The 24,665-nt window shown below is 34.0% G+C and overlaps 1 protein-coding gene across 4 annotated transcripts in view; it reads left to right on the top strand.

Moving 5' to 3' along the window:
• The window catches only part of LOC124362642 (chloride channel protein 2), a 153,010-nt gene that overhangs the window by 61,934 nt on the left and 66,411 nt on the right, over positions 1 to 24,665 (top strand). Inside the window, exon 1 of one of the 4 annotated variants that reach the window (XM_046817323.1) lies at positions 909 to 1,051. The exons of the other annotated variants lie outside the window; for them this stretch is intronic. Within the exon in view, the coding sequence (XP_046673279.1) occupies positions 998 to 1,051 (54 nt within the window). The 5' untranslated portion in view covers positions 909 to 997. Of the gene's footprint in view, positions 1 to 908; positions 1,052 to 24,665 lie in introns of those variants that run through there. 4 annotated transcript variants of the gene reach the window in all.

Here is a 24,665-nt window from a genome sequence, read left to right as displayed (position 1 = left end):
TTTTAAATCTAAAATAGAGCAATTAAAATTTAAAGAACCGTGCATTAAAAAATCGGTATGAGGAATTGCATTGAGGATGTTAGGTAAAATGATGGCTTAGACTAAATATTATAAACTGATTATTTTTTCGAATGAAATCAATTTTCCCAAAAACTATTGACGAAAACATCCAATATTAATGGGTATGTTTTAAAATAACAATAACATTTCTCATGTTACTTCGCTTTTATTTATTGAATACTTTTGTGCTGCTGAACACGGTTTAAAAATATCAAAACTATGCAGTTTTCAAATATAGGTGAGTTGTTGAAGCGTTGATTAATACAATATCGTTTTACGAAGTAAACTTAGTATCTTATGTTGAATATGGAGCTTGTATTGGTTACTATTAACTTAATTACATTTAAAACCCAAACTAATACGAAAAACTTTTATTTTTGTTTTAAAGGCCTTTCGATAGTAAGGCTATCTTTGTCAGACACATCATAAAAGTAAATACAAAAAGTAAATTTGATACAAAAATTAAAGTTTTAAATATTGGTTTGTGTGTTTTGATACTAATACTTGACAAAAAAAATGTAATTAAGCTACTTTATTATGTTCAAAATCATCAAATTTAACAAAATGCGACATTTCTTTTGGCCACGTTTTAGGGAATATGTGGAAATATGATGCTTCAATGTTACTGATGCTCTCACAGCAGTAGAGAATGTGTTGAGATTAGACTGTGTTTAACAGTTGGGAACTGATTCAAGTGATTCAATGGGCCTTTTAAAACATAGAAATCGTTGTTACACATTAGTCGAGTAATTTAACAGCTATTATTTAACTAATTGGGTAATCAAGACAAGCGATAAGATTTATTTAGCAACAAGACAATTGCGGGGAGTGACTAACCGTGTTATTATGGGATGGAAATAAGGTGTTATGTCATACTCGCTGGGAGACAACTAGACCAGACGGCTGTGTGGGTCGGTCATCGGACTGACATGAAGGGATGTTGCTGGCAGGCCGGGAGAGGGGTGTCTGGCTCTGGGTGACCCTGTTATCTGTAAGTTCAGTCACATTTGCCTACCACTCACAAAATCATTGAATTAGATAAATAGATACGACTTTACACTTTAATGATAACCTTGTCTGACAAGATAAAATAATGCAAATCGGATGAATTTTTATATTGTAAATTAAAATATATGTCTCATAATTAATCTCATTAATCCGGGGAATATTCCTTTGTTTCTTAATAATCGGGATACATCACGATTTTTGGGTTGTTGAACAGTCAGAGAGCTGCTATTACTTTGTTCATTAGCCCAGTGATGTTTGTACGCATATTCCTCCGGTGTACATTTACTTCTTTAATAACTATAATCGAGATACAACATGGTAAGTGAGTTTTTGAACAATCGGAGGACTGCTTGTGACTTTGCTTATTAGTTCAGTGACATTTGTACGAATATTTCTCCAGTGAACATTACTTTACCTCCACACATTAATAACAATAATCGAGATATAACACGGTTTTTCGGTTGTTGAACAGTTGGACGACTGCTTGTGACTTTGCTTATTAGTTCAGTGACATTTGTACGCATATTGCTCCGGTGAAAATTACTTTACTCCCACACATTAATAACAATAATCGAGATATATCACGGCTTTTCGGTTGTTGAACAGTTGGACGACTGCTTGTGACTTTGCTCATTAGTCCTATCAATTATATTCATAGTTGGAGCTAATAACCATATTTACACGATTAATATTTTTCACGTTTGTACTTTTTTATTGCTCCTAGGTTAATGGGCCGTGTCTCATTTTACATTTATCATTAATACTCGTATATACCCATACGTTTTGAGTAGTTTTTGTTGATTGCACATTTTTTATTGAATTTTAAATTTTAATAAGTTAGTTGTTTATTTCATAAAACATTTCACGATGATATTGATAAGCAATCTTGTCAGTTAACTTAAGATGATCGTTGATGTATTCAAAATTACATGTATTGGTGAGCTGGTGAATGTGACGTACTACCCACGATTTTACGGGTCGACGAGACAGGTTGATGGCATGACTAATATCACATCACCGATGATGAAAGTGGTTTGGTTTCGAAATCCGCTATACTTTTAAACTGACATTCTGCTTGCGAGACATGGGCTTATTGGTTAAACCCCCAAGCACGATCTGCAAATAAGGCTGGTGATACGAGGTTGATGGCATGACTAATATCACATCACCGAAGATGAAAGTGGTTTGGTTTCGAAATCCGCTATACTTTTAAACTGACATTATGCTTGCGAGACATGGGCTTATTGGTTAAACCCCCAAGCACGATCTGCAATAAGGCTGGTGGTACGAGGTTGACGGCGAACGTTGATGCAGGCTGCGTTTGATAAATATTTCCATCAGATTTAACCCTTTTAACCCCAGTCATTGTATCAAGTGATGTGCCAAACTTACCAAGTCATTGATGGAGGAAAACGTAAGGGTTTTGTAAAAGAAACTCATTACTATGCTATTTTTTAAGATATCAAGCTAATTCTTTCTGGTTTTACTTCTTATTAAATTTAGTTCACAAGCATGTAAAAAAAAACAAAATAACATCTCGAACATTTCGAACGTTTTTAAAAACATATTTATTCATATAAATAATAAATTAAAATTTTCTAAATTTCAAGTTTGTTGATGGAAACTATGTAGCAAAAAATAATTTTACACACAAATATCTATTTAATGTATGTTAATTTTTATTTATATTTTAATAAAACAAAACTTATAGGGCCTACTTTATTCAGAAGGTGAGTAACATACATTTATGTAAGGACGTGTCATTTTTCCTTTTTTCCATTTTTGTGCAAATAAATGTAGCATGAGCTTTGAAATTCATACTACTTAAAATAAAACCAAAGTTATTTCTGATAAAATAATTAAAACTGTTTATAGCCTATATTAAAAAAATTTAAAAAAAATATTAACATATCTAGAATATGTTTTCAGAAATGTCAAGATAGCTGTCACTCAAACCGTCGTCACTGCCCACATCCATGCCACTTGCAACTAAGGTAGTTGGTGTATTTTCAATTACAGGAGACTTCGAATGATTCCTTTTACTCATTCTCAAATAAAATAAGTTAGTTACAATCTAATATTTAATTGCCGTAATTTATACTGTTGTAACCTAATAACATTAAACAAAGTGGAATATTCAAACCGTAGTGAAATACAGCTGTATCAGTGAGCAGTCAGCTGACATGAATTGCAATTTCTGAATCACATATTGACAAAATACGATGTCAAAGTTTTACGAACAATTATATTTCGATGGAATACATCTTTTTACTCAATTCTGTGGAATTTCAAAGCGTTTGGTAAACTAGGTGACCAGTAAAATAATCAAAAGTAGGCTACACGTCCGCACTATACGGTTGTCGGGAGTTCACGCTGTATTTGCGACGTCCGTATAATACGGAGGTTTGGGATAAAAGGGTAAAGAAACGTATACCATTATTCTATTCGTGTATTCTGTGTATCCGATGCCCTTTAATTTTTAATTTTATGAGATTTGGCAACACCGAGTTGATAGCAAAGTTGATTAATAGGATTTTGTTGCCACATATAATCTGTTATAAGCCTTTATAGCGAAGCCGAGTTTGCTAATGGTGCCATGAGGCAGCCATATTAAAGTTCCGGATACCAGCTGTACAGATTCAACTCTGTTCGTACAACTCTTACATATTCAGCCACGCTTTCTCAAATCTATGTAAAAACCATTCGCGTATTAATCCAAGTGCTAATCATAATCCTTTGCTTTCATGGTCAAATTTCTCTAAGATCCGTCGTGAACTTATCAACAGAGTGAACGCATCGTAGAACGCATTTATAATCTTACGGTGATTTACGAAAACAAAGAGTTGTTTTATTGCAAGGAATTGTTATATTACCTTATATTGGATATAACATTATTTTAGAAATTTTGGGAAATCGTCAACGGGGTAAACTTTTGGTGGCTTTGGATCCCAACGTTTTGTCCCACATCATTGGATACATTATGGCTGCCCTGAACAATATCGCACTTATAAAATAATAGATCAACTTCATTCAGATCATAAAAAGGCGAAAAATACATAACTCCAACCCTATGAAAGTGTATCTTCACGATTACATCAAAATTAATTTAACAATGATTCTCACTGTCTTATCAATGCCTTACGCCGAAAGTCAAATGTAGATAGACAACATTCTATAAGACTTCAAGGCTACGTTAGTTCAAGGTTAGGACTTCTCTAGATTACATAATGTAATAGGCCAGAGGTAACTCTAAAGCAAATACTGTTGATAGTACCCGAGTAGTCTTGATACAGACGCTAAACGAATTCTTAGAGCATTTAAAGAGATAGTTCCCTCAAAAAGGATATCATCTAAAGAATTTTGGCATTTTAATCTTAACGTTTTAGTTTCATGTCAGTAAAGAGTTTAATGAGAATTCAGCTCAATAAATAGTTTTATTGTTACATTTTCAGGTGTTATTCCTTTGAAGCAGAAAGAGCATCATATAATCAACATATTGAAGTTAATTTAAATCTTAGGTTACAGAATTCGGTTTATCAGTATATAGCCTGGGTTGTTATTATGAAAATAGAGGTACAAGGATTGATTTCTCTGGATTCCTACAGAAGGCAATGGGCTATTTAAGTTTTATTGGTAATAATTTTGCACGTATAGCACTAATATAAGTGTTTATCTATTATATTAAATGTAGGAAAGACTGAGATATGTCTTCTATGGAGGCATTGTTTCCAACTTGAAATATAGTCAGAATAGTATTCATTCGAAGATCTGGCGAGGATTGTTGACGTTCTGTACGTGGAGTTCTGTTAGACTTCTTGCAATTTGATCAGGGAAGTTATCAGTTTTCAATCGCAAGTGTAACTTTAGATTCATTTAAACATACAATATATTCATTATTTGTAATTTACTCCCTTGACATTATTTTCATGTACTCAATAGTAGTCTACAGAGTCAAAGGGAGGCTAACTGAGTGGTCGGAATATTATGGAATTCCTCTGGGTACAGGATACATCCCTTGACTTTTCTTTCTGATTTTCATGTGCCTTATGGAGTATGTTGGAATTCTCAGGGTGTCACTTTAGGAAATGTTATCATATATATATATATATATATATATATATATATATATATATATGATAGTATTTAATCTTAAATTGATTTTTTAAGAACCATTTGAATTATAATTACGTAGTGTAATGTTTGGGATCTACATTTTTATATTATTATATCTATTATAATGTGAGGTTACTCCTAAGATAAATACAATGGCAAACAATGATTTATGTAAATGTTTAAAATTTCAATACATGAACGGTTTTATTAAATAATATAGTAGGGGGTAGAGGAGTTATATACTGACGTAATGTTTCCTCGCCCAAAATTTGTAAACTTTCTGATATAGAATTATAATGTTCTGTATGTTGTTAATATTTTTATATTTAAGTGTAAGTAGGTTTAGTAAAAAATTTGTAAATGTTGGGACAATTTTTATTGTTCTTGGCAACCCTGCGTGCACCAAAGAAATAGAACGCAATACAACATTGAAGTGATTCATAAAAGAAATTAAAAACTAAGAAGCGCTTAAAACATTCTGTAGTAGAACATTGCTATAGGAGGGTAAAAAATACCACATCAGATCAAGCATACTGTTTTGGAGTGGTTTCTAAATCCTGTACACAAGTATATTAATGATTACTAGAAGTAGATACAAAATTGATTATATTTTGTAAATAATGCTACTTCAATACAATTCTCAATAGTAGTGTGCCGGTCGCGAGTTGTTTGTCCAGTGAAGTCGATATTAAATGTACGATGTGATGTCGATATTAATAATATGTCGATATTATTGTAAAGTCGATATTAAATGTCCAACACGCCGGAATATGGACACATTTACTGCCACAATCCATGAGTAGAGTGAAAAGCTCAGGTAGCTAAAGTACTCAAAATCAGGACAGGTGTTTAAAAAACGACTGAGTGAATATGTGCCATTAACTGTTTATATTGATTTGTGATTATTGACATAGACAATGGGATTAATGGGGGTTCTTTTACATTTTTTGGGGGTTCTTATACACTATTTCCACCGATTGGGGAATTGTCTTTGGTTTTTGTTTGAATAAAACAGAAAACAACAAAACCATCCCTCTATTACTTTTATAACTTGAGAAACTTGGGTTTGTGCGTTAAGAAAGTAACCTTTCGGAAAACTTAGACTTTAATCTTTGTTTGAAGTTTGTTTTTAACGATATGACAGTGTGTTTTATTTACTTTAACCTAGATTTTAGTCATACATTAGTTTAGTCATTTACCTGAAGAAGACATAGGATTGCAGATCTCGAAACGTAGTGTCTGATTGTATTGCATCGATGGCAAATTCTGGAAATTCCAGTTTCTTTCAAGACTTTATTGTTATTGGCTTATTTACATTAAAACTGCCCAAGACTACAAGCGACTTTGCTGTTTTCTTTTCTGTATTCAGAAATTAGTAAAGAATAAAAATATAATAAACACATTTTGTTAAAAAATATGGAGTTTTTGGTGGTTTTGAGGTAAATTCAATATGTATTAACTTGAATTAATATTAACTGAATTATTTAGCGAGAATATTCTACATAAAAACTAAAGAATTCATAAAATGAAATGTATTAGTTGTAATCTATCACAAATATAACCCGTTTAATGAGCTTTGTGATTATAATCTAGATAGAATGGCTAGCATCCGGTCGACATTACAGCACGAGCTGCTCTGTCCCGAGGTTGGAAGTGTTTGACAAGTACGGAACAGAATGCCGGAAAAGTTTCAGTTTCGCCTTATTTTTCTCTAGTCGATGAAGGGGGCTGGTATGATAACGAGATGATACACGCAAGGTTGCCGCCCGGCCTGTAATTATACAAGTCATTTCCAAGGCAGATTCGCGTGGAAACTTTCCTGGGCTTCACAACACATTTTTTATCCGGCTTCTTTATAATTCAACTCCGCTATTTCTCCTTCCTACTGATATCGGCGATATCTGTGCTCACCGTATGTGTCGTGTACTTCATAATGTTGTTGTCGGTACTACACAAGTACCACATAACGAGTTATTCTGCCTCAACTCACGAGAGTGATTGGTATCATCAACTTTACGATAAATATTTATTTTATTTCGTAATAATGGTACTTTGGTATTATCCGGCCATTGTGTTTGAAAGAGTGTTACTTACTAGGAACCTGAAAAATTAAATTATGAGAAAGAAAATTCTTTATTTGACTTATTGTAAAAATTACATATCATTATGATGATCTGTTGTTGTTGTTCCCTGTCTCCCAAAAGGAAGCGATGTCGGCGAGAAAACCACTCTATCTACTGGTTATTACGCGATATAGTTGGGTTTAGATTATGTTATCATGAATATGTAACTAAGAGTACCAATGTTAAGCCTTTACATGCGCTCATATGATCTGAGCTTGAATTTGGGTACTATCTCGATGGATGTTTTTCTTATTTCGCCAGAAGTGCGGGGTGGCGTCCGTTATTTGAGGTCAGGAACGTACCGATCGGAAATGCTCCTGGTCATCAGTGTGGGCTTCGGTGGTGCTCGCATTTCTGTTGAAAAAAACAAAAAACATTTCTCGAGATAGTACCTAAATTCAAGCACAGATCACGTGAGCACTAATTTTGTATATCTGTAATAAGTACATAAGTATAAAGTCTGTTCTTTCTAACATTGTAGTTTTTCAGATCCCAGGTAACACGCTTCCAAACATAGTGGCCTCTGGATATACCGAATACCGCAATAATGTATTTTTTTTTACTAAAATGAAAGGAATTTTGTATAATACAAAGTAACTTTAAATAATTAATGATAAATCTTTAAAGATTTTGTAATTTAAGAAATGGTTATTTGAACCGCTATTTCCTTCTTGAAGTGCCTTTGGTCAATGGAATTTTGAGACTTGTATCTCTTTTCCCAACTCCAGAAGTGAGGACAGTCATGTGATTGTCAAATTTGAAAACGCATTCTTTCGGGGATAACCACTCAGACTGCAAATTCATGGGTTATGGGGCCTCATTCTGAGGGAAGTTCAAACTTCACAACCTGTCATAATATGCTAGTTTTCATGCTCAATGTACGTCCTGTCCTGAGCTTCGACGATTTTGAATATCCGTGCCAATGATCTTCGAAGTTTCTCAAGGTCGTTGCATTGACGTGGGAATCATGTTTAAAATCTATCTATATCATATCAATGCCAGTTAGTAAAAATATCTAAGCAGTTAAAGTATTAATTCTTGTTCACCGAGTTTTGTTCATGAACCACACTCAACAAAATCATACTTTGTTAAAAATGTGTCTGGCGACTTGCCGGTTGGCAGCGAATTCCTGGCTTTAACCACCCAGAAGGTAACATTTGCAGCTTCAGTGGGGCTATTTCAGATGCAGTTGTAATTATTGACTGCAGTGGAGATGTATTGCGTAACAACTTAGGTAACACAACTATCATTGTATAAATCCCACCCCACCACACCAGGCCAGGCCAGGCCGGTCGCAGTGACACGTAACAAATTACTTAGTTCCCTAGAAAAAGATACCATCTAAAAATGGTAGTATTTCAATTTTAATTTTTTTGTTTACAATATGCCAACAAACAAAATATTTATCATTAGCCCATTTCACAATCCACCTTACTATGCCTGAACATGTTAGCGGGGTCACATCAATCCGATCCATCCTGCCAGAACATGTCGGGAGTAAAGTTCATCACACCATGTAGGAGTGAAAACTTACAAATGACACATTTTTATTATTGTTAGCCAAGTTAATCCACCCTATCATGCCAGAACATGTTTGTTGCGGCGTTCAAACATTACCAATTCTTTCGTTAGTATAAATAAATTAGAATTACACCATTCATAACTCTTTGTTTAAAGTTTGTTTTTGAAGATGCCAACATTGGTTATGAATGTTAGTATTCATCTGAGGAAGAGATCAAATTACAGATCTCGAAACGTATGGTATCTGACTTTTTTGTACCACTGAACGAGCGCAAATGACTGAAAAAATCATGCTTCCTTCACCATTAGTCAATTTTAATACGATTAACTTTTGGTGTTTAACTTTATATTTTGGTCGTTATTTCCACGCCTGTGGATTGACTGAATTGAATTATAATTTAATGGGATCAGGTTTTTGTGTAAAATTAATTTATTCCTTAAAGGTGTCCACGAATATTATTTTTTTCTGCAAAATACATCTAAGCGAAGTACATTAGTGTTTCTACATTAAATGAGCACTCCGACAGTTCGATCCCCTTATCTCAAGTGGAAGACGGCATGGGCAGTTAAACACAGACAATACGACCGGTTCGACATTCATTGAAGTCAGCTGCCCTAGTTACCCAAACCAGCCACAGAAATGACTTGTAGTGTTATTATTATGTCACACTTTACGGTGTGAAACTACGTTTCTTATCCCGACATCTGATGACAGAGGTCCCATAAGACAAAACCTTATTGGTTAACAAGTTTATGACAAACGGCTTAAAAAAGGAAATGTCTTATATGTGTATACTTTCATTTTACTGCAAATCTTAGTTTTGTTTGAACTGTAGTCTAACATCATTTGTTACGTTCTAAAAGATAAGCATAACAGTGCCGACCAAAGTTGATATAAACCACAATACCCATTCCATAAATAAATAAATATATATATATATATTTATTTATTTTACATATATATATATATATGTAATATAATATTAATAATTGTCAAATTATTTTGAAATTATAACTTTTATGTCATGGGTTTGGAAAGACTTAGAATTTGAGAGATGCAGGATTGTGTGGCTTTCTCAGTACGCCAAATAAAGTAATATGTCACATAAAATAAAGCAAAGAAAAATGAACCAATGTGGCTGTCTGAATATAATACGAAAATTTAGATAACATACAGTTAATTAAGTAGGTTTTTTAGTTTCTACTGAAACTGGTATGTCTCACATATCCAATTAGTTACGGTCGTTACTTGACAAAGTACCCCATCGCGGTATATTCTGCCTTATCCCGCGATGATGTTTAGTATCATCAACTTTATGGTATATTTAAATTCATAATAATTGTTTTCTGTCAAAATAAAAGAAATGTTTTTATAATTGTAATACACTTCAAATGATAAATTGATTATGAAACTTTAAGAATTATTTTCAAACTAATTTAATAAATGGCTATTTGAACCGTTATTTACTACATGCTGTAGTCATCAGAATTTGAAGGACGTGTGAAGTGTCTTATAACACGACAAATGTGAAGTGTCTTGTCTGACAGTTTCTGAGCCATGTGATTTTTTGTCAAATCTGTAAACATTCCTTCGTGTGTTCTTTTGGCAACCATTCAGGCTCCAAATTCATGCTTGTTCGTGGATTATATACAGTGGTATAATATCCTGGTTGACAAGCTCACTGTACTTCCTGAGCTCTGAGTTGATCAAGGTCCTTGCTTTCTGCGTATGGAATGTATTACTTTTATACATAATATGTGAGTCCAATATTGATGGATTTACATGCGATATATGAATCAATGGGATCCTTCTCCCTCGACCCCTGACGGTGAATACTTCTCTCGGTACTTGGAAGTCTTTGCACCTAGTTATGGGTCGTCGATTCTCTCAGTACCAAACACCTTGGCGTCAAGCTCATCGAATCTACACGGTATAGTCGTACATGCATTGAGATCGATCAATGTACATCTACATCGTTACGAAATAACGTTGTTCTCCAAAATACCATCCCCGTTCAAAATTTACCTTTGATTTAACTTTAAATCTTAGCGGGGCAAATATTTTTCACTCATTACCTCATCTGTTTCAGTCGTTTCTCATTTCCACAAATAGTCGTTTCTCAAATTATTGGTCTTAATTTCAAGAAGCTTTTTTGGTTTGGTTTGTAACAGGAAGTCAGTCTGAATATAGGTGCACATCTTAATAAGCCATAGTAAGAGTCTTTAGTTGCAGTTGTGCTGCTAATATACGCTTAGAGGCCACAAACAGGCAGTTAGTGTGTCGAGTTGTTAACCAGGTGTTAACAAACTGTTACTTCACGGCCTCACGTGTTTGTAGTGTGGTGTGGCCCACCTACTGAGACTGTGTGTGGCTCACACGATCCAGCTGATATTTTACAAATTTAAATTCTGTTTCATTTAAGGACTAAAGTAATATTTAGTCATTAATAATGGACTCCATTTTCAAAAAAGTGCGATAAAGTAGACTAAATTAATGACAAAATAATTTTTATAACAATGAGAGATTAGTTAGAGCTTATTAAAGGGTTCCCTGAGGTCCCACCGCCACTCTGGTCTATGGTCCAAAACCTTCCTGGTCAGCACCTCCAGCCGACATTTGTAAATAAATGTTTTACTTCCGTCACAGTTATATTTTTATCTCCCACTTAGTCCACTCGTGAGACTCCGCTGCTTCGTCCGCCAGGAAAAAGCTAAAATCACAATCAAAGACAGAGTCGACCAATCGTCCTTAGTCCTTTGTCTTCACTGAATAAGGAATTTCTGTGGTCGGTCTGATAACATTTAATATCAACGTAATTAAAGCCACACGACAGCAAAAGTCATTTCGCGTAAGGTTCATAATTAATTTCCACGTGGTAGACCTGTTTCTTTCTTCATATCACATTAGGTTTGAGAACTATCAATGGTATTTTTTAGTGGTTACAACAGGAAAATATGAGTGGTCCTCAGTATGAGTGGTGTAATCTTCCAGACCACATCATGTAGTCATCAATAGTTTTGCATGTTTTCCGCAACCTACTCTTAAAAGAGACTATTTACTAAAGAAACTTCACTTTTTGCAATAAATAGATACAACGGAGTATCGAAAGTTCCAACAAAACACTACGAAAGTGTTATCGCATACAGGGACTAACGAACGGGCTTAAAACCAATATATTTATTCCTTGGAGCAAGTTGGAACTATGTACCAAGCTGTAAGTGTCTAGATCCTTTTTATCAAGAGTTATCGCATAGACAGACACTACTTGATTTTGAGAGGCCCTGTCGTTATCGTTAATAAAACTAATTTTCTCTATTTTGAGACTATTTTGAGTGATGTCCCTATACTCAATGTTTACATGTGATAATATAATAAATATATTATGTAAATCTCCTAATACACTTTTTACGCTCACCTGTAATTTTAATATATCTGAGATATAGTAAATAGGAATTCTTATTCTCTTGATGTATGCAACCCCTTCTCTGTTAACGTAAGCCTTACATTCAAATCTTGACATTGAAAAGTTGTTAGATGGTGTTTTGAGCCATTCCAAACAAGTACAACAAAATAGACAGTTGACTCTTAATGAGACTCTTTGAATAACAGATTCTCTGTGAAGTATTATTTATGAGCAAATAGACTTGTTAGTGTTGAATATTCTCATTCAGCACTCAATTAGTTCCTTTAAACTCGTTAAAAAGTCGAATACTCCATCAAGTCGCAAGTGTTATAACTTTGCCTTTGTGTTAACATTTAGGCAAAATATCCTAATTTGTCTAGTTATTGTTTTCCTTTGCATTTAAAAAGTTATCCGCTTACAAAGTTGATTTTGTAAAGGAACGATCATACAAACTAACAAACCTTCAGTAAATGTTAAATAAGGACTAAAATGTTTTGTAATTGAGGTAATTGTATCCTTGTCAAAAAATGGGGTGAGGAGTTATTACAAATCTGTTAGTTTACACTTTAAATTTGTAATAAATTACTATATTTTTAAACTATGTGTACAGTATAGTGAAATTTACTAGTGTATATATTACTCCTTTAGTAAAATATTGGCCTATTAAAGACTATAACATTTATGGATTAATTTAATTTAAATAAATAAGTTTGTACAAAATGTATTTATTAAAATATTTGAATTGGGTATGTTTGAATGAAATAGGTATAGAAAGAGTATAAAATGCCTTTATTACTCTACAATTACTCTTTTACATCCATTTTACCTAATTTTTTATCTCGGAAATTAGAAAGATTTTCTTTACTTGTTAAGGCTTAATGACAAGGAAATCCGTAAAATATTTATTAGAAGGCGGAAGCACAATTATTTCATTAAATGCACTTTTTATTCTCACATCAAATAACTACGCGTCTCTGATAAAATGTATTACGTAATATTGGAAATTATATTTAAATGTGTATTACCAATAATTACTCTAGTTTACAGTTAAAGGAGAGGTGTACATTTTAGGAGATTTTGTCCCGGATAATCAAATAAACTTGGCGACACGTTGTCTTGTTAATTTTGAATTTTAACACTACCATATTGTTGCCTTGAGCTAACGGAATCAATGTTGCTATAATATCAACATTGTAGCTTCTGCCACAAAGATAATAATTGTTGCTTGTTTATGAAACTATTAAAATAAAAGTATATAAGTTAGGAGTAAACGTTAATATACTATGCTGAATTAAAGCATATCTAGTTTGATATTAATGTTATTAGCAAAGGGACTGGATAAGCTTGTACTTTTGTCATTATTCTTTTAGTTGACTTTAAAATGAGGATTTACTCTTTTGGGTCTAATACTTTTTAAATTAGTTCCTCTTCCACCACCTCATCATGGTAAGTGGTAAAGTTACTTAATTCATTAAACGTAATAGAACTGTAAAAGTGAATTGTAGTAAACTGTTTTATCTGCAGTCTTTTAATGGTTACGGTTCTGTATAAGTAATAATAATAAGAGTATACTCTACTCTGTGCATTAATAGCGAGTTGGCTCACAGTACAGTCACCAATTATTGGTATCTACGTCACTTACACCTTCTCGATATTTTTACCCGAGTTTAGCACCAGTTACTGTCTCCCCTCTAATGTTGCCGCTGATCACTTAAATATTCAATTCTCGCAGCGCTAACAGGCATTAATCTTCATCTGTCAATCACACGCGGTTCTACGTCACGTGCTAATGTGAGATCAGTGAAATTTTTGCTAACCAGCAGCATTTCACTTTGTTATTCGAGCTTCAAGCCACAAACAATTTACACTAACATTATATTGAATTGAATTTAGTACCCGATATTAACATATGTAAACGCGCTAAAGATAGGTTAGAATCTTCCTAAGCTTTCTCCAGTATCAAAAAATTATGATATCTATAGATTGAATAAACATTACAAATATAAGTAGTTATGTTTATAATAACCTCCATATTATTAGATATACTTATAATACACTTTGTATAGGTAGATATTCCGCTTAGCTTGATATTTAATTATTCTAAATGAGTTCAAACTAGTAATGGCAAGTAATGATTCAATCCGCTACATTGTTCACTACTACAAATTCCTACAACAACGTCACAAATCATCCTATATTTGGAGGATGGTCTCTGAGTCTATCGAACGTTATTTTTTAAAACCTCGCTGCATTTATTATTTATCTTCAAAGTTATAAAAGTATTCGAAAAATTGTATGTGACAATATTTTTTTTACTATAACTCCATTTCCTTAAAGAAATAGTCTCTGATTGGGGACTCTACTAGTATAAACGCTTACTTGTTAATAAAAAACGAGTGATACATTTAATTGTTCTGTAAAAATTAAATTAAAGTACTAAAAATGACTGAAGTTTTTCAGCTCTTGTGAACTATTATTTCCTTATGCTGTATTTATTTACTATTCTTCTTGAAATTTAAGATGCTTACAAGTGTACTCTCCAATAGCACAATCTTGTACGAGAAGAAACTGAAAAGAAAAAAAAAATTATATCGATAAAAGAATACTGATTTAAAGTCGTTCAGTCTCTCTTACAGCTTGTTCATAAAATAAAATGGCCTGAGGTTTCGAAACCCCGAACCCGAGACTACCACATTTCTTCCATGAGATTCTATGGGATTTCCTATTCTGAATACCATGTCACTCCAGCAGCAATGCAATACCTTTTTAGTGTTAAGGCCATGGACACTTCCTTGTGCACATTTTGGCGAATCACAATAAAAAAATAATTAAGTTCGATTAAAATATGTGGCAGTGACTGTCTGCGCATATATACTTTTGAAGAATCATTGATTAAGAAGTTTTGGATAGTTTTAATAAAAATTATTATTTAAAAAAGTGTAAAATAGAAGGAAAAATTATAACACTTTCTTGTTAGTATTAAACAGTCAGATAATACTTATTTAGTAAATTATGTATGATTTAGTATGTAGTATGCTCTCTCTACTCGATGTGAAAGTGCTGGAACATCAAATAGAGGTCTGTTCAAGAAATATTCCTATAACAGGATTGTTATAAGACAGCAAGATAGAAATGGAACCATAGAAATGGTACAATATGGTGTCATTCGAAACTATCTATTTATGTAGTGCTCTTCAAGGTATAAATATTGTCAATGTTTGCAAATTGTCATAATAAATTTTTCGTTTTCTGCTTGAGGTAACCGTTCCTATATTGCGAACATTGTTTATGCGACTATTTATCAAAGTTTTAGATGGTTACGAAAAATGTTCGATACGTCGCGACCTCTCCTCGTAGATACTTCAATCAACAATATAGTTTAACAGAGTTGCCGACACTTTAGAGCTATTAAAGCCTTGCTTGTCTATTAATTAAATATTGTTTAGATATGAAAGTGAGAGTCGTGTTTTATCTTAACACTTCCAGGGCGGCTTGAAAGCTTGACAGATAACGCCGGATGTCTCAATACAACATGGTTCGATATCAGCTCTCAAAACATTAACGTCTAATATAAAAGAGTTCTAAGCGTTATACTTGATTATAGGCCTTGTACTTTTTTTGGAAATTGGTAAGAGCCTTTTGCTTTGTGTTAAACAGAACATCACAAATTTAAACAATCAAACAATGTTTGGAAACTATTGAATAAGTCTACACAACAACGTTCTTTCTCTTGCCGCTTTTGGACAAAATAGTAATAATCAAGCTTAACAATGAAAGACCTTATCGCAACAAGTCTTTCAATTAAAAAAATTACGACGGAATCCCGTGATGTTGTACATTTCCAAAAATGAAAACTCAAGTAAATCCCTATTTACTAAATGTCAGATAGCGAATTTAAAAATAATTATAAATTTTCGTTAGGTCAAATAGTGCTAGTCTTCTTTATCCCCGAGGTGGGACGAGACCACGCAATGTTCTCTCGGCTTTGTTACACGGAGATTTCGCCAGGAGGGACGGTGTAATTAAGAACTTTGTAATAAAATTCGTTTGCTTGATTGACATCCAGATATTTATTTTATAAGAAATAAGGCAAGTCGTGTCTTGCTGCGTTAGAAACGTGAGGTTCCGAGTAAATAAACTTGACACCAACAGATGGTCCAGATTCGAGAAAACAGTCCGAGTGCGTTGGCCGGGTAAAGAGTCTAAGTGAGGCTGTGGCGCCTGCAATCAGCGACTCCCCCCCCCCACCAGCACAAGCTTACAGTGTGGCCTAGTCAGCGAGGAGCTAGCGGTGTGTGATAACATTATCACACGATCTTGAGGCCGGCTGACCACCGCGCACTGCTTCCTGCCTCTCCCGACACACTTCTGCCGTCTCTGTGTCCACACTTACCTAACATTCATTTGTATTACTGGGAAATTATAACACCATTGACATTCAAACTATCATTTAAGTGTGCCTCTTTTGTAGGTAGATGATTTTACTGATCAGAACACACTTATTCTGAAAAACTTAATGATAACTTTACTAAATATCCTAGACTCAGATCTACAAAAATCCATGCTATAAGTCTTATTACCATATCCTATACATGTATACAAGACGTGTAATGTGAAATTGTACTCAGTTTATTTCACATTACTTAAAAATGTAAAACTATTCAGAACGAAAGATTGCGAATACAGATAGTCAAAGATTTATGATTGTTTCCTAAACTAACTGTTTTCACCAACAGCTATGAACAATATCACTAGATTTTTTGCCGAACTCTCTCTGTTTAATTCTCATTTTTTAGTTTCTATGTGTACTAGAAGTTTTGGTTCTGTTCAAACTGACAGATATTTGGCTCAAAGATGGTCTCAATAATTTAAGTACAATTTTAATAAAATGTTCACTAAGTAGGGACATAGAATTATTTAATAATAACTGAACAACTAATAAAACTATTACTACATTTTATACTAATAGATTTGTTACTTTTCAACAAAACCATCTTCTTAACAGCGTAATATGGCAATAAGTTATAGTATGGCATTACTTTACGGAGTAGGCTACTGTAGAGAAAAAAAACGCTGCTAATTAATTGTTTGCTGTTTTCGATCAAGTGACAGACCCCGGTGCGACATGGTAATGTCGGGAATTAAGAGGGTGCAGTTGGTTATTTATAGGAATATTTTTCTTTTGAAGTCACAGCCCTTCAAGATATCTATCTTGGAAACAGAATAAGTAAAAACGATTTTTGACCACTTCAAGAGAAATTACAGGAATTAAAGTCAAAATTTTGTTACTCGGCCCTAAATAAGAACAGCTTGATAAAAATTTTACTTTTTGAAATATGTACGGTAAGTAAGTTCTAATTTCTGGGAGTAAAGTTTTTTCATAACTTTTGACTGTAGGAAATTATATTTTTTAATTATATTGAATTTTAAAGTGACTTTTTAAAATTAAAATGTTCGGCAATTAATTTATAGTCTATATATAAACATGTGTCATCCCCCTCCACCCATCTTTCACGTACTTGCCAAAAAATAGAAAAATTCTTATTCTTGCCTTCAACAAGCTTTCTTTGATAAGAAAAATAAAGGCCTGTGGTCAAAATTGTGTTTTAAATTAAAACCCTTGTCGATTATAATATCACTTTAAGATATGTTGCACGCACACGTGCCACTGCCGAGAGTACTAATATCGTTTGATGAAAATTCTATAAAATTAATTGTGAGCTATTTGTGAGCTATTTGCAAGTGTGCACAAATACAAAACTTTTGCTAGAACTTATACTTTTATATATACTAAATTTTATTATTAGTAGAAGAAGATTTTTGCAAAAAAATGTATTATTAGGCAACTAACATTATGAAGCGTTATGTGCGTATACGCAAGAAAATTGTGTGCATTTTCTGAATTCTTTGTATACGATTTCTCTGAACCTTGTAACAAAAACATTTCTTTATTATCTAATGTAAACAGATGAACTGGCAATATATTTAATACTACAAACTGCTGACACGAGGTCTTGTGTTGGAACAAAAACTAACTAAGACCTGAAAATTAAATTCCTTGCTGTAATAAATTCTATGATCCAGATACTCCCTGAGGCGAATTTACAAGCAGGCGCATTCGCCTTAGGCAGTGCGGGGATAGCAATCTCTGCCGTAATGGTGGGTAATTATTTCATTGACGATACGGACTCCACAGGATTCCTGAGCGAACAGTTCGATTGAGGATTAACATCTTGTAAATTTCTTTCTAGAAATGCTGCTGGAAGTTCCGTTTTACGTAATCTTGCCAGATAGTGTTGCAATACTTTAAGATGCGTTGCAGGCGCATGTCACTACTGCCGAGAGTAGATTACCATTATTTTTAGTGAATTTTAGGAAATAAATTAATTGAAATCATCTTTTTGAGCTACTTATCGGCAGGTGTGAACAAATACGAGACTTCAAATACATCCAGAACTATAGGCTACTTATTTATATTTAAAAAAGGACTATCAGTATAGGAAGATATTGACAATAACGTGTATTAGATTACTAACACTCTGAAACATTGTGTATTGTGTACATTTAGACAATATTACTGTGCACTACATTTTTCTGAGCTTTTTTCTGCGACTTTCCATTATTAAACACTCGTTGTTAATTGCGCCACACACTAATCATACGGATTAATTTTTTTCGTAGAATTAACCAACATTTTTGCAATAAATGTTTTAAACATTTAATATGTAATGAGACATCTCTGATAATTTAAAAACCAGAAGTAAAGCACAATATTGTTTATAATGTAACATGGCTCTTATGTGGAAAACTCAATAGCTTTTTACTACAGTCGATGAATCTAAGTTAATCAGTTTTCGAATCTCAATTGTGATCTTAGCATCCAGCTGCGAGTCCCCGATTCACTTTGGGAATCAAAGACATTAAATCAATACTATGGTTATAGTAATGGATACGTTATCCATGAGATCACATAGGAATGGGCAATCCATTGAAGGACAATAGGAACGTGTATGCGTAAACAAATAATAAATTAAATTTTAGATTCATTTATAGGCAATCCGAATAAAATATAATATCCCGCAATTACATTTATGTAATTGACTAGGCGAAATTACTTTTTTATATATACGAAATATTATATTATGATTTTTGGAAAAAATAAAATGTATCAAGCATATTATTTAATGTTACGGGGCAATCTATTACTGGAATATTGTTCAGCACTAATGTGGAAAATGTTTTCAACTCGTGAAATGTCTTCGGTACTAATGTGGCAGATATGATTGACCGTACATGTCTTCGGTACTAATATGGGAAATGTGTTTGACTGTAAACATCTTCGTTACTAATGTGGAAAATTTTTTTGACTGTGAAATATCTTCGTTACTAATATGGCAGATATAGTTTGACTGTGAAATGTCTTCGGTACTAATGTGGCAGATGTGTTTGACTGTGAAATGTCTTCGGTACTAATGTGGCAGATGTGTTTGACTGTGAAATGCCTTCGGTACTAATATGGCAAATGTGTTTAACTGTAAATATCTTCGTTACTAATGTGGCAAATTAGTTTGACTGTGAAATGTCTTCGTTGTTTGACTAAATGTCCCCGGTGCTAATGGCAGATATGTTTGACTGTGAAATGTCCATACTAATGTGGCAGATGTGTTTGACTGTGAAATGTTACTAATATGGCAATATGTTTTTTGACTGTGAAATGTCGGTACTAATTTGGCAGATGTGTTTGACTGTGAAATGCCTTCGGTTACTAATATGGCAGATGTGTTTGACTGTGACATATCTTCGTTACTAATGTGGCAAATTAGTGTTTGACTGTGAAATGTCTTCGTTACTAATATGGCAGATATGTTTGACTGTGAAATGTCTTCGGTACTAATGTGGCAGATGTGTTTGACTGTGAAATGCCTTCGGTACTAATATGGCAAATGTGTTTAACTGTAAATATCTTCGTTACTAATGTGGCAAATTTGTTTGACTGTGAAATGTCTTCGTTACTAATATGGCAGATATGTTTGACTGTGAAATGCCTTTGTTACTAATGTGGCAGATGTGTTTGACTGTGAAATGTCTTCGGTACTAATATGGCAAATATGTTTAACTGTAACAGTACTAATGCAGATGTACTGTGAAATGCCCCGGTACTAATGTGGCAGATATGTTTGACTGTGAAATGTCCTTCGGTACTAATATGGCAGATATGTTTGACTGTGAAATGCCTTTGTTACTAATATGGCAAATGTGTTTGACTGTGAAATGTCCTTCGGTACTAATAAGGCAGATATGTTTGACTGTGAAATGCTTTTGTTACTAATATGGCAAATGTGTTTGACTGTGAAATGTCTTCGGTACTAATATGGCAGATATGTTTGACTGTGAAATGCCTTTGTTACTAATGTGGCAAATGTGTTTGACTGTGAAGTGTGAAGTTAGCAGATGTTCGCGTGTACGAACACGTCACTGTGATGAGCATTTCTGGCTAATCATTAATCTTGTTATCAGCCGAGCGAGCGGAGTGCGCTGATTCAGATTTACCATTTGGGCTTTCTATCCATGCACGCGTGTGTATGTGGTGTAACAGAGATTTAGGTACATTTATCGGTGCATCTTGAAATTGGATATGAAAATTTCTTTTATATTGACAATAAGAGTTAATAGTCTTTGCGTAAATAGCCTAAAACACCTGCCTAACTCATAATACGTACTAGTACATTAAATAACTAAACTTAATTTAGTATGAGACATTTCCTATAGTTATGGACACAATAAGGGCGTGATTGAGGTTTAACGTTTTATGGGGATAAACGTGAAGTTGGCCTCTCCATCTAGTCGACCTTTAAGAACATTGACAACCGGTAAATCAAAGGCGTAAGTGAATAACTAAAGGTTGTAAAATTAATCGCAATAGACTACAAAGACTCGAACTTCTTTATTTTACTCCGGACATAAACTGAAAAATGTTTCACAAATAAATGGGTCATCTATAGAGTATTTGTACAAGAATGTGTCACCGACAATAGCCAATTGTTTAAAGGGGCCTTCAAGAGATACCCCACATTCGCCATGATAAACGAAAAGTTTTGAAGGCAAGCTTGTTAACAATAGGTTTCAAAATTAAAATTTAATATTTTCATATGACATATTAATGAATAAAACTAACTAACATAATAATAGAACTAAAACTGTATCATTACTACAAAACATAAAATTTACCAAACCTATGTGGTTTATATGCATATAGCGGACGATCGCTGCAATTTACAGATAATGGTAATTTTAATGTATCTTTAATGCTGTATTTATCTCCAATACAATATTTCATGATTCTGTTTAGTGAAAATGTACAAATATTGGCTGAGTGTTAAGAAAGCCTATCACTCGAGGGGCTGGAAAGTTCTATTTTTGTCTATCTGTGTAACCTATACTCTTTAAATTTTGCATGATTTATTCTTTAAATCTTGCATGAATTTATTCTTTAAATTTTGCTTGAAGCGTTATTCTATACAGACGATATCTAGTAAGATGGTGCATGTCACTCCATGGGATTTTACAGAGGTTTTTTATCATTTTTACCTTAGTGTTAAGGGGTTTATAATAGCACCGAGAAAATCGTAGAATAAATTTCTTTTAGGTTTATGATAGCATCGAGGAATCTTAGAATAAATAGATTTGTTAACAAACTGAGTACAATATTATAACATTGTATTCGTGACATGGTAACTTACATGTAGCCTGACTATCCGTAAGATATATAGAGAAATATGTCATATGAATACTTTTTGCATGAAACTGCATTTCTACATGGGCAAGAATAGTCATTATATGTCCATCCATATGGGATTTGTTTGGGCGTCATTGAAGCAAGCTCAGTAGACTGGCAACGATTCCCCCTTTGTCTACCGGAGGGATCTGAATACGTTTTGCATGAAACTGCATTTCTACATGGGCAAGAATTAGTCATTATATCATATGGGTGGTCGATGTCCATCCAAATGGGATTTGTTTGGGCGTCATTGAAGCAAGCTCAGTAGACTGGCAACGATCCCCTTTGTCTACCGGAGGGATCTGAATACTTTTTGCATGAAACTGCATTTCTACATGGGCAAGAATAGTCATTATATGTCCATCCATATGGGATTTGTTTGGGCGTCATTGAAGCAAGCTCAGTAGACTGGCAACGATTCCCCCTTTGTCTACCGGAGGGATCTGAATACGTTTTGCATGAAACTGCATTTCTACATGGGCAAGAATTAGTCATTATATCATATGGGTGGTCGATGTCCATCCATATGGGATTTGTTTGGGCGTCATTGAAGCAAGCTCAGTAGACTGGCAACGATTCCCCCTTTGTCTACCGGAGGGATCTGAATACTTTTTGCATGAAACTGCATTTCTACATGGGCAAGAATTAGTAGTCATTATATCATATGGATGGTCGATGTCCATCCATATGGGATTTGTTTGGGCGTCATTGAAGCAAGCTCAGTAGACTGGCAACGATTCCCCCTTTGTCTACCGGAGGGATCTGAATACTTTTTGCATGAAACTGCATTTCTAACATGGGCAAGAATTAGTCATTATATCATATGGGTGGTCGATGTCCATCCATATGGGATTTGTTTGGGCGTCATTGAAGCAAGCTCAGTAGACTGGCAACGATTCCCCCTTTGTCTACCGGAGGATGTGTACATTTCCTGTACAATTGTTTGTCTGTCTACCTGTCAGCAGGTCGTTCTCAAGAATGGAACGAGCTACAGACTTTCCCACGCAAACTCAGCGTAACCTGTCACGTGATACATGGTGTGGCGTACTCCTAGTAACTTGCGTAGTATTACCTACGTCACACGTTTATATGATGAGCACATAAAGAAGAAAACACTACGGGTGTCTAATGTAATAATAAATATATTTATACGTTTATTAATTTCAGCAATATTGCGATCGGAAGAATATAGAGAGCACGTGGTGTGGTGGTGACGTGAGTGGGCGTGTGGGAGTGTGACTACGGTATGATGAATGGCAGAGTTACACAGAAGCCGAGACCTTGGACGCAAGTTCACTATCAGATGCACGCACAATACCAGATCGTGCTCTTGTGGATCATACGGACTTTACCATAACACTTCGTTACACTTAGACCTGTGTCTGCATTATGGCAGTTTATGCATTTTTAAATCTGCAAAGTACAGTTTTTGTCGTTAATAACAACCAATTTTCTAGTTATTAGGTTTGGCCGGTTACAGCTGAGTGGTTTTATCGAGCTCATCCTCAACCACAGGAGCCAGTGCCAATTAAGTAACTGGACTCTGTATGGGTTTACCTTGAGGAGGTAGGGAAGGACCTTGGTTACAAGCAACAGATGCAAAAAGATCTGTTACATTCATTCGCAACCTCAATCACATCCTCTAACAGTCTATAGCCCTAATGTATACACTAATTTGTATCTACAAATTATTTGTATTATTTATGATGTCCAAAATAGTTTTAGAAACGTTTTTTGACAAGATAATTGATTTAGAGTATTATATGCTTTAATTAATTTTATTCCGGCGATGAAATATTAAAACTTCCATTTGAACATAACACGAATCGCATCGTATACAAATTAATTCCCAGTAAAATTTGTTTACCGCCTATTCGATCCTGTCAGGGGCTCATAGTGGTCAAAGATGATAATTGAAAAAACTGAAACTGGAGTATAGTGCCTGGTCGTCACCATCATGTTCTCACGGTACAGCGGAGATAAAATACGATGTTTTAAAATTGTTTGTCTCTCGGAGTAGTTTTTGTCTTTATTTATATTCTCAACAATACTGTTTCTTAAAAATTTGGTCTATTCAACTGGCTTTCGTAAAACTCCTCAAACGTTTAAACGCCTGTATAAAGGTCAAGAGATTTATTCTAATCAATTTCTTTTATCATGTCGTATTTTGAATTATTAGGAAAACAAATTTTATGAAATAAGCTTTGAATGTTTCATTGTTTGTAAACATACCTAGTTTTAAAGAAATGGAAAATGTTAAAATATGGATCTTGCTTTTTCCTAAAAAAAAAAAAAAAAAACCAATAATACACAGTCCGCCGTCATATCATGGATGCCCTCATCTGCCATGTTCCAATATCACGCATTTTCGCACCTTGCTGTTTATTATTGTTCTGGTAACTGCATGGACTTTTGCCACGAAACAGTGTTTCTGAGCTGGAAATGTCGTGTTGTGAAATAAACACAATACACGATCTAATCGTGTATACACAATACACAATAATCAATGTAACACGATCACGTAGGCTATTATAGCATCCGTTACAAACAAACACGATGACTATCTGCCTGGACTTGATAAATGTCATCCTAGACAATATAACTTGTTGGGTCGTGCCTAACGTTTAATTCGTAGGCGAGGTGAACTTGTTCATTATT

This window comes from Homalodisca vitripennis, chromosome 5, assembly GCF_021130785.1.
Source record: "Homalodisca vitripennis isolate AUS2020 chromosome 5, UT_GWSS_2.1, whole genome shotgun sequence".
In the NCBI taxonomy this organism is placed as follows: Eukaryota; Metazoa; Arthropoda; class Insecta; order Hemiptera; family Cicadellidae; genus Homalodisca; species Homalodisca vitripennis.
Note: the sequence above shows the minus strand (reverse complement) of the source record. Positions and strands in the feature narration are given on the sequence as shown.